At 43.0% G+C, this 11876-nt stretch overlaps 2 protein-coding genes across 5 annotated transcripts in view; both read right to left on the minus strand.

The window, feature by feature from the left end:
- The window catches only part of LOC146636606 (regulator of G protein signaling 12-like), a 42224-nt gene extending 39384 nt beyond the window's left edge, over positions 1-2840 (minus strand). For all 3 annotated transcript variants that reach the window (XM_085350933.1, XM_085350934.1, XM_085350932.1), the window contains exon 1: positions 1053-2840. In XM_085350933.1, coding sequence (XP_085207059.1) covers positions 1053-2840 — 1788 coding nt within the window. The remainder of the gene's footprint in view (positions 1-1052) is intronic.
- Positions 2841-5690: 2850 nt separating this feature from the next.
- Positions 5691-8836, minus strand: msantd1 (Myb/SANT-like DNA-binding domain containing 1). 2 transcript variants are annotated; one of them, XM_085350935.1, is made up of 4 exons: positions 8583-8836; positions 8177-8470; positions 6842-6846; positions 5691-6004 (listed from the first exon to the last, which is right to left on the minus strand). In XM_085350935.1, exons 1-4 carry the CDS (start codon positions 8834-8836, stop codon positions 5691-5693), a joined length of 867 nt encoding a protein of 288 aa, XP_085207061.1. The 2 variants fall into 2 exon arrangements, with proteins under 2 accessions (XP_085207061.1, XP_085207062.1); XM_085350936.1 differs by lacking the exon at positions 6842-6846 and having other exon boundaries at positions 5691-5982.
- Between the last annotated feature and the right edge of the window lie 3040 nt (positions 8837-11876).

The raw sequence follows: 11876 nt of genomic DNA on the forward strand, positions 1-11876 counted from the left end.
AGGAAACCAACAGTAAAAAAAACCTCTTTATAGAGTTGCACATTAACTTTCAGCAGGTGTTTTCTGAGCTCAATTGACACACTGCACCAACTGAGCGTTGAGCAGTGGTGTTTTATTTCATGTTAGGTGCCACCAAAAACAGACTTACTAACACCCCCTTGATGTCGGGAAACTCAATTCTTTCTGAGCATTTAATAGTTCAAGAGCCACTATAAGCACAGAAGCAGATGCTCTTGCCTCAAGGTGACAGGAATAATAAACTTTACATTTTAGCAAAGAAACCTGCACAGCACTTAAGTAAAAGCATTTAATTCAACAAGAATACAAAAAAAAAAGTTTTAAAGAGTTTGTGAAAGACAGGACACCTCATGCTTGTTGCTGATCACATAAAATGTCTCTGTCAGGACACCTATAAAGATCCTATAAACATCACCAGGTACTTCAAGAGGACATATTAAGGACCTATTACAGGGACGTCATTTCTGACTTGTATTCTAGCTTGCTAGAGCTTTGCATGACTCACACCTCAAAATAATCCTTATTAATTTGATGATGGGCCTTGGTGCAGCTGCTCAGTCTGAAATAAACTATTTTACATCCTCCCCTTTAAAACTACTTTCTTGGATATGCTGCAGCATACAAAGAGCAGGTAGTTGGGCTGCTGTGTGCCATTTTTAATTTGAGCAGCTGCAATTTTAAAAGTACATATGAGATAAAAACAGGGGGGGGGGGGGGGGGAGCATATAATGGCTCCCTCACAAGTGAAATTAAAAAAATATTTTCTAACATTTTTGCCCTTTTTTGTAAATAACTATCAAGAAATTTTAACCTTTTGGGTTCAAAAACATGATAAATATATGATTTTTCATATTTGACTCTTGTGGAAGTTAAATGCCTGAAACCTGTATTTCAGATCACAGGTTATTTATACATACTCATAAACCTCATTAACTACTTCAATGGCAGCATAAGAAATGTTTATTTTTAAATTCTTTTGATTGCAGCTTTAAAGTAAAAAAAAAATTGAAAACAAGAAAGAGTGTCTTACTTACATTTCTAGTGCTGCCATCCTTTTGCTGCTTCTGTCTCTGTTCTACAAACTTTCTGGTCCATTCCTCCCTGGGAGGCAGCATCATGACTTCAGCTGACTGGTATCTTTCCGAGGGTATCTGGCTCATTGGAGGTGGCAGGTTATTGGTGCTGGCACTAAGACTATTGTGTGAGGGCCAGTTGTTGTTGGATGTTTCACATAGTGCTGGATCACTACTCAGGACTTTTGGCCACTTTGGCTTTGAGAACCACCGTTGGCTCCCTCTGAGAGGATCTCCAGAGAAGTTTGTTTTTTTATCCAAACGCATAAGAGGTGGTGGGGGCTTGAACTGGAACTGTAGTCTGGGTGGGGGTCCTCCATAAAAGCTAACTAAAGAATCTGGGCCAGGTAATGACTCTGAAAGGGAATCTGTGCTGGTAGTGTTCTCTGGATTAAGTTTTTGGCCATTCTTGGAGAGGGTTATTGGGGTGAGGCCCTCAGCCGGAGGATAATCCCATGGACAGCTGGGGAGGTGGGCCCCAGGATGGTTTTGGATCACCGAAGGGAAATCCCTGTCCGCTCTCTCCTCAGGGGGAGAAACATTTCCAATACCACTGTCCCCATTGCTGCTTGCACTGCCACGTTTGGCAGTGCTGACGTTCTCCTTGGCATGCTCCTGGGCTTCTGCGTCCAGTTTCACTCTTAGTCTTTCCACAGCTTCCCCCATGTCGCTGTAAAGTACTGTTACAAAGTTAAGAACATCCGGGGGAGTCTGTGGGAATTCCAGGCAGCCCGAGGCATCTGGATCTGGAGTGCAGTTGAAACCAAAACGGCCAGCAATCCCAGTGTGATCCTTGTGATTTCCCAGATCTGGGTCAATGAAAAAAACATGGCAGGAGGCACGCAGAGGACTATCTTCTGGCACACGGCCATTAATAATATGCCCTGTGGTGACCAGGCAAAAAAAACGTGGGTCTTCAGTACACACAGCCCCCAAGACCAGGTTCTCAGCAGGGAAAGCTGCCAAAACAGCTCCAGCGTCGTCACAAAGACGAATGCAATCAAACATGATCTTCATCATCACAAGGGTATGGGTGTCCTGCTCAGTGCCCAGCTGTCGGATTCTCTCCAGAATGGCCTTTGAACAGTCCTCTGATTCACTAGTGTTCAAAATCAGCTCTGTGGAGCTCAGGTAGCCAACCACCAAAGTCATGTTCAAAACACCCCAGTCTGGATTGGCTTCGTCTGTAATAACAGAGTCTGCATCCCCAGACGTGGAAGTCTCCTCCCTTGGCTGCTCAGCTAAAGCACTCCACTGCTGTGACCACTGTGACATATCCGGCTCTGAAACCGGCCTCTGTTTGGCGGCAACCGAACAACTCGCGTTAAAGGAGGAGTTGCTTGAGTCATCTGAGACTGTGCGGAAAACACTTGCCTTTTGGAAAACGCCACTTTTCTGAGGAAACCCAAATTTCACATCATTAAGGATTGGGTTTCCCAACACTCGGCCTTCAGCCTGCACCACCAAGCACAGGGGTCCTTTGCAGCTGCCAATCAGCTGCACCACAGCCTCATGAGAAGCAGTAGACACGTCACTTCCATTGATGACCATGATGCAATCTCCTTGTCTGAGCCCCACCAAGTATGCCGGGCTTCCTTCCAGGATGCCGCTCAACATGCACGGCCTCTGTCCTGAAATAGTAAAGCCATATCCAGCCCGACCACGGATGACCTCCACGCTCTTGAACTCACCGGATGCATTCATATCCAGACGCCTCCTCGCGCCCTCAGGCTGTCCCTGTATCCTCATCTTTGTTGCCGCATGTGGGAACTGTAACACTTGTCCGTTGCCAACACTATTGTGTTGTTGTCGTCTTATGGTAACACAAAGCAAAACACAAGGACAAAAAGTAAAGAAGACGACATGTTTTTCCACCACATCAAATTGTTCAAAGACTTAATAAATTACAACTCATGCATTAAAATGTCAAAAATACTTGCAAATAAACGACAGCTCTAAAGTTCTTTGTGAAAACTAATGAGAAGTTCTACAGCACATTTTATTAATTACATTAAATGGTTATTTTATTGATGAATACTGCTAATAAATAATGTAAAGACCATATACTGAAAACAGAATAACATTTTTTAAGCAGTGTTAGAAAAAGCAGGGTGTTTTTCTAGCTTTCTTTGCTCTCACCTAGTCAACAAATTAATTTAATTTAATCAGTTTCATTTAATAACCAAGTAACGCAACCCACATCAATCTTATATCTGCAATTATCTGTCAGAGCTAAAACAGAGGCAGCTTTTATGTGCAAACACGGCTCGCATATTACTCCCAGTCACCCCTCCACCCACTCCCCAAAACACACCGCCAGCTGGCTCCCTGCTCACCACCACTTTAATGAAGGACTCTGGTGTCGGTAAGCCAGTTTTTAAATGTTCCAACACTTAAGTCACCGCCCGAGTCATTTTATGAGGGCAAAAAAACCGAAACAAAAATAGCGAAAGCTAGCTCCTGCTTTACTTTTTTTTAGAGTTTTGGCAACTTTAAAGCGACAAAAAATGTTAACGTAGCTCGAAACTTTGACAACAATTAAGGCCTTATCGGGAAAAAAAATTAACAGTACCTGCTTTTAAAGTTGTGCCAGAAAAAAAAAGCCCACGGGTTTTACGTTTACGTTAACACGAGTCTACCACGTTTACATTTTCCGCTTCACGCGTCCATTTTTTTTCTCTATTCTCTCCCTGCAGTGATTCGGTATTCCATATGGCAGAGCTCGAGGGCACCACCTCCATCCATTCACTCATCACGGAAAACACAAAGCGTCTTTCACTGTAACCATGACAGCGTAACGTCTCCGGAACATGTGACTCCTCCCACTGGCCAATCAGCATCTCCTTTGCGTTCAATATTCAAACAGTGGGAGTGACGCTATTGGCTGACAATGATGGCAGTTGACAAGCTTCATTTTTCCCTTAAGTAAAGTAAAGTATGTATATATTTTTTTTTATATATATGATATTTTTAATAAATAACTCTGCTTAAGTATACAAGTGAGAGCACAGAAAGTTCTCTGGAGACTCTGTAATCACCCCTGACATATGTCTAAAAGGAGGAATATAATGAAATTTAAAAGGCACTGCCCATGCAATGGTGATAAGTTGATCACTTAAAAACCAAAAAGTAAAAATAAAAAAGGTCTTACCCATATGACTGCGGTTACTGCAGTATGTCTCATCCACTTTGCCTCTGGTTAACTCCTTCCCCTCCACTCGACTGCGGCTCTTTACGGCGGATGGTGTGTAAACACTAACTCTGGTCAAAGGGCTGCAACGGTTGCCTCACCCCTGGCCTTACTACTCATGTGCGGTGTAGCTTACTCATTTGCAAGAAGCTGACAGCCGTTTTGACAAACCACTATATAACAACAGGATTAGAAGTCTAATGCAATGACGTTGCACTTTATGATTTATTTATTACGGCTGTGAGCAATGAGCATACTATGCAAACACAGGCCACACAGTTCAGTGTGTTATAAGGAAACAAATGATGTTGCTTTCTCATTTTCATGAAGGAGTGACTTCCTTTGAGCTGGTGTAATGTGTGATGGAACTAGCCTAATCCCCCCTATTTCTCTAAATCCTCTTAAAATGGGCTGAAAGGCAAAGACCTTAATATTTCAGCTAACGTCAGCCTCCACCCTCTGTGTATTTTGCATCCCAATAATTGTACCGTAGAGTCACGGAGATGGGGGATGTTAGAGTGAAAGACAGCAGCAGGTTATCTTTGCATAGTTGTCAGTTCTCAAGAAACAAATCTGCGGGTTTCTGCCTTGAATGAAAGCTTCCATATATATCAAATCCTAAAACTAAATGCTGTAAAAATGCTGTTATATGACTTTTATTAGCCACTATCAGTGTCTTTGTTATGATACAAATAGAAGAATCTGTCTGACTTGTCAGAGTCTTATTATGACTAATGACCCATATTCCTAGAAATTTTTATGTGGATATCAGTATAACACTATAAATATCAAGGTTACCAATCACTCTGTCACATTCTCACACAAAAGAAAGTCAGGAATGTTTCATTAAAGCTACTATTTTGCACAAAAAGACATAGTCAAGGTTTCTTTTTCTGAGAAATCTCAAGCAGCTTGTGTTGCCATTTGCTGGCAGCTCTTTACCAAATGACTGCAGTAACAGTGGGGATTACCGCCTAAATTCCTGGTTCATGGTTGCTACAAATTGCCCTGTTTTGGCATCAGACCTCCCATGTAACATGTAATTATCCTGGCAAAGAATAAAAAGTGATGGCTGTTGTTCCCACAGTGATTTTTATTAGGGTACTTGGCAAATTATCAAGAAATCTTATACAACTGTTCCTAAAATGAAAATGTACAGTGGAGCCTGACTTAATGTTGATGCTAAAGTGCTAACAAATGCAATAACATGTTTATCTTCTACAAATGATACTCCTCCAGAAATGGTAAAAGCCTGTATTCATGCCTGTCTCTACCATTTCTACACAGAGCTTTACTCACAATAGGATAAACCTGGAATGCCAAAATAAAATACATCATTTTTTTGTATTCAACAAGGTTATAGGTGAGGCAATGCCCCCCAATAAAAAACAAAACAAAAAATATACACTTTATGGTTTTCCCGGATCCTTCACACCGCTCTGACCCCATGTGGCTGATGCAGTGGCGGGAAGCTGGATCATCTTCTCCAGGAGGTTCATCATGCGCTCCTGCAGCTGCAGGCACTGGACCTGGAGGAGGTTCTGTTGGTGCACGGCTCGACGCACCTCCCTGCACGTCTCCTCCATGGCCCGGCTCGACTTCTTCTGTTGCTGCAGCATAGCCTGCAAGACTCGCAGTTTCTTCCGCTTCAAGGACAGGTGCTTGCTGGCCTTCCTCTTCCTGGCCGAGATAGGATGTGAGCTGGGGGAGCAGAGAGGGGAACCTTTCAGAGCAGGCAGTGCCTAGTAAAAAGAGATCACACTGGGTTCGCATTTTCACAGGTTAGTTCCACGACCTTCAACATAACATTGGTTTGTGTGCATCGGCTCCTCGCGCCGAAGGCAGAAATCATAGAAGTAAATCATTGCAAGTGTTTTACAATGCTATGGACGGCATTTAAAGGGAGTGAAACATGGCTTATTACTGGTAGCTACAATCTACAGATTTTTCTGACAATTAAGACAGACAATTGAGAGGCACAGTTTTAATAAGAAGACAGCCCTGAGGACACATCAGCTGGATGCATGTTTCTGATTTTGCCTAACCAGTACAGGCAGATTGTGGGCTGCAGCTTTCTGGAGAAGCAACATGAGTAGGGATGGGTATTGATAAGATTTTCACGATTCCGATCCAATTTTGATTCTGTTTAACGATTCGATTCTTTATCGATTCTTTTTAAAAAAGGAGAACACTAAGGTCGATTAGCTTAGAACTTTGTTTTATATCTTCTCTTTGAACAAGATAGAAATTTAGGAGTAACATGGCCTTACAAACCCAACAGTGAGATCTTAAGAGATCCACAGCCTACGGCTCTTCAATGGGGTGTCACAGGGTCCCCAGGAAAAAAAATTGTAAATGTAAAATAATAACATAAATATTCTTCTGTAGCAATAATTACAATTGCAGAAGAATATCCAGTAATGTCCCTGCCTACAATTAAACACATCTGCTGTGGCAAATGGGTGCAAACCTTTGACCACAAACTTAGTCACTGCTCGGTGACATTCGTCTATCCTGGCCTGAAAGGAGACGCTACCAGTAGACTGCAGCGAGAACTGGCAGCATCTGAGCCAGACTCTGTCTGTCTGTCTCATCATGGTCACCTAAATGCACAGTAATGGCAGGTTTTGTAAGAAGGCAGATCGCGTTAACATAATATGCACTGTTAGTTGATTATTTACCTGCTGCATTAACGGGAGAGGACGTACAAACGTTACCGCTGCTGCTGGGTTGAGATTAACGAGTCCGGAGCGGAATTAAAAACACGACATTCATTTAAGGTTATCGTGTGTTTTGTGAGCAAATGCTTTTGCATATTCGTAGTGTTTCCTCCCTGAAATGAAATATCTACTTTTCAAGTATTGCAAGTTACCCTGTTGTCATCCGTTCTCGTAAAGTATAACCAAACTTTTGAGCGTTTGAGCCGCCATGTTTCCTGCCAGGTAAATGACGCTCCGCAACGTGGTGACGTAATTCGTGGCGACGGGAATCGATAAGGGAATCGTTTGCAAAAATGGCAAACAATTCCAAGGAATTGAAACAGAGGGAACCGGTTCTCAGCAAGAACCGGTTTTCGATACCCATCCCTAAGCATGAGTGAGCGTTTGCTGTGGTGTGCCACAGGAAACTAATGCCAACAACAACAATAATGACAAGAAAACACATCCAGATTGAATTTTAGTGCATCAGAGTGATGAGGGGTTTTTTTTTTAAAGCAAGAACTTTTTGACTCATTTTTCAGCCCATTAAAAGTTGATTTGAGGGCTAAGGCTTGGTTTTAGGGTTAAAGAATTAGGGTGAATTTAAGACTTTAGCACTTAGCTGTTATGGCTAAACGTAGAGTTAAGAGGCTTGGGATTGCATGAATGTCCCCAGAAAGATAGTGTGTGTGTCTGTCAGTGTGGAAACACTTTTAACAAGGAACTACATTTAGCCCCCCCCAAAAAACAAAAGAGAACCGCTCATCTAAACAACCTCAAAATTGAGCACTGCCCTTGCCAGAGTCCCCAGCGACAGACTCACCAAGTCTGGAGTGGATCAGAGGAACAGACAGACCTACACAGATTATTAGTAAGTAAGTAAAGTAAGTATACTTTACAGAAACTAACAAAACTGTTAAAACGCAGAGAGAAAAAAGCAATCGTGTATATAATTTTAGCATTCAAGGTTTAAATAAAGCATAGCAACAAGTAACCCAGCTGAGGAAAGGTAGTCACTTTCAGTTATAGCTGGCAAGCTGAAAACTGCATAAAACTGTATATCTGGTGGGTTGCTTCTCTGAAACAATAGCATACAAAGGTCAGTTCATCTATTATTATCTTTATGAGTGTTTCAAAAGTGCACATATTCACTATGACACACACATGCACTGTGTGTCTCCTCTATTTCCTGTTACCTGGAGCCCTGTGTGTGCTCACTATCAGAGCTCAGCGAGTCCAGCTCTTGTTTGATCTCCATCTCGTCCGAGGAGCCTGTGTACTCTGGCAGGAATCCCATCAGCCCCTCGTCTGACTGTGGCACCAGGTTGTCTGTCGACTGGGAGGAAGTGGAGGGACCCGCTGCAGAGGCCTGAAACTCCAAAGAGTTCACCCTGCCGTTCTCCAGCGGCTTGGAGAGGATCTTCTCTATGGCCTTGTAGTACGGCCAATCCGGCGCCTCGCTGCCTTCGCCAACTGTAGCTTTCAGTCGCCTGTTAAAGCAGAGAAAATGTAAAACAAAAACAAAAAAAATGGGTGGTGGTGGGGGGGGGTTGGTCATGCAGCAGCTGGAGCCACGACTTTGGACCGGGGTTTTGCACTTGCCTGTACTGAAAAGACATATTGGTGATTTTCATCTTGATCTCTTCCTTGAAGCGCTGCTCTCCTGTCAGCTGAAAGAACCTCTGGGACATCTTCTCGTAAACCTTAGCGTTCCTCTTGCTCATTTTCAGCTCGTTGTGGTGTTCCTCCCACACGTACAGGAGGGCTTTCATTTCGCCATCGGTCCAGTTCGGGGCCCGTCTGTGTTTCTCACTGTGGCCTGGCATCAGGTAGCTGAAACCATCCTCTGATGCCATTTTTTTTTTTTTAAATTTTAAATGACTCTCTTGACCTGTGCTGGTTCTGTTTGCAGAGCTTTAGAGGTTGGTTTTGAAAGCCTTTTACTTCGCTAAAGAGCCGTGTTGAGTCTCCAGTAATGGAGGGATAGAAGCAGGAAGGCACACACACACACCACCACCCTGCCTGTGCCTTTCCCCCTAGTCTAGCTGAAAGAGGACTCAAAATGGGGCCTAAGGCAGGAGAGGAATCCGGTTAAAAGCTTTTAGTGGTGCGTGATGTCACCGTGACATCAAGTTGCCCTGGCAACGGTGAGGGAGGCCCTTTATTTTCCCTCCCCTCTCCTCTAACCACTCCCATCTGCTCTCTCTCCCCTCCATTCTGCTTCACTGGAAGCACAAAAAGCTTTTAGTTGAAAGGCAGCAGTGTGAGCGCACAAGACTGCTGATGGTTTTGAAATATGAGCCTCCGGGGAGGGGAGGAGGGGTGGGAGGGGGAAAAAAAGCACTGAGAAGGAGGAGGAGTGGAGACCATGGGTATGTGTTTCCCTGGCAACAAGGCAGTGGATTTGGTAGTCAGCCAGCACTCTGCTCCATTTAAAAGCTTTTAATAATACACAAGTCATTTTGAGATGAGGAGAGGGAGGATTTGCTTTATCTGGCAGGATGCGGGGAAAAAGAGAGCAGAAACACTCGCAGCCTGCAATTCAGACCTGAGAAAGCAAGCCCAGGCATCACACCGCAAAGCTGTGAAGCTCTTTTTTTTTTAGGTGGGGATAACAAAAGGGAGACATCAGACGAAACGGCAACGTGTAGTGATCAACTGCAGGCAACCGTTGAAGCAACACAACACGCTGTCTCCTGTAATCAGCTTTCTTTTCATAGTCATGGTCAGCAGACAATGGACCCCTGCAGAAAGGGTTTCTCTGACCATTTGGGGACTCCCTCCCCCCACCCCCATTCCAGTCTCTGCAAAGGGCGGCTCTCCCCTGCCCCTGTGCGCATTAACCAGTTTATGTGCATATTTCTTTCCTTTCCCTCTACCTCCCCTGGTCTCATGTTTCTCTCAGTAGCATTTACGCACTGAAGCCCCACCGTCGTTCACACACAGACAGCGAGTTGGCAGCAATTCAGCCCCTGCTTTGTCTCCCACATTTTTTTAAAATTTCTTTTACTTTTGCCACCTTAAAACTGGCAATGCAGCAATAACCATCATGTATTCTCACTTTAGGTGCATTAGTGCCATTAGCTGCATTGCGTCCAGCTTAACTCAGTTGCAGGCTGATTAGATCTTTAACCCATCTGCTCCCCACTAACCTGACAGGCGGGCGCTGCATGTTCATACCGCTAATTGGCAGCTTTGCCCGATCCATCACATCTGTCACTTAAAATAAATCTCTGCCGTTGCAGAAATGGAAACGCAAACGAAAGTTGACGTGAAAGGTTCTCGGTGTGCTTGAAGAAATGTGACTGACACTTAAAAAGATTTTTTTGAAAGGGTTGCAATCGTTACCACGTCGCGTTTTTGCTCCGGATTAAACAGTTGATCGTTTTTTGACTGAGTCTCAAAATATTAAAAATAATCTGTCACTTCGGCTTATTTCAGCATCACGCCCCGCCCCCTCCTCTCTGTCTTTTCTCTGCAGTCCTTTAGGATTGCATTTTAGTTACTGTTGTGCATTTTTTCATTCAATAAGGTGGAGGTAATCCAGACTAGTAATCCAGGAGCCAGACTAATCTGCGGATAAACTGTTTGATGCACTGCTCACGTCTGCAGGCAGAAGTCACCGTTGTGAGTGATCAGTAAAATAGAGCCACTTGGTAGAAATAAATAAATAAATTGTATATATGTAAACAACGCATACTCGGAGATCTCGTTAAGGAATCTTTCATTTCTAATTTCACCTCACTCACAGTGTAGTTTGTATTCACACAAAGCATTTCAGAAATGATCAACTGTTGGATTAAAATGTCCTATCAGCCGATTTAACAAAGGTTTTCAGGAGAAACTGAACAACTTAAAATCTAATACATGCAGTCTCCTTAATAAGCATGCTGCTTATTTTTCATGCACTCTGTAAATGGTAAATGGCCTGTTCTAATGAGCCTTGATTTCTGCTGCATTCAGATGGTCTTGCCTTAATAGTTCAGGCTGCCAGTGGTTTAATGGTGCAGGGATTTAAACACCACAGCATACCTGAGTGTTGTTGCTTACCCTGTCCATTCCTTTATGACTGCAGTGTAACTATCTTCTGATATCTGCTTCCAGCAGGAACACAAAGCTCACATCACCCTTAACTGATTTCTTGAACATAACAATGAGTTCTCTATACTCAAATGTACTCATGGTCACCAGCTCTCAATCCAACAGAGGAACTCAGGGATGTGGTGGAACAGGTAACTTACTGAAGTGCTCAGATTACTTTTTGTCTTAAGTGATATCATGTGGCCTGCTATTGGTAGCATTGAAAAAAAGCATCATGTAAATTGTACCGGAGTGGAAAGTACCTGTTAGCTGCAAAGAGCAGACATACCTGCTAGCTAAACACAGCTCTACAACCTTCATGACACATCAAGGAGGAGAATGGTGCTAATGCTAGGATAACTTTTAGTTCACTTACAATTGTTTGGCACCAAATCTTGTGGGAAAGTTGATAAATGCTTCCAATATCAACTAGCTGTAAAATTAGCTAAAGTCAACGCATCCCGAAGCAGACTTACAGTAAGCTAAATTCCCCTGAGCAATATAACAAATGTTTGAAATATGGTGTTAATTTTTCTTATCACAAAAATAACTATAATAACAAGTTACTTTATTTAATAAGTAAAGCTGTAATATCTAGCTAACTTTTTAATAGCGTCAGTGCTACAACTCACTGCTAATGTTAGCAGACTCAACACAGACATTACTACTGTGCTTGGTCACACACCGGGACTGCTTCTTATCAAAAGCCACTAAAATTTAACCCCGATATCATTTGCTTTTTTGTTTTGTTTTGTTTTGAATATACCTGTTTTTAATAAGTTTTTATCTTAGCAAAACAAAAGTTTAAAGAGCTAC

This window comes from Diplotaxodon limnothrissa, linkage group LG3 (genome assembly GCF_057381915.1).
Source record: "Diplotaxodon limnothrissa isolate DT_005_m linkage group LG3, D_limnothrissa_male_GT1.1, whole genome shotgun sequence".
NCBI classification, from domain to species: Eukaryota; Metazoa; Chordata; class Actinopteri; order Cichliformes; family Cichlidae; genus Diplotaxodon; species Diplotaxodon limnothrissa.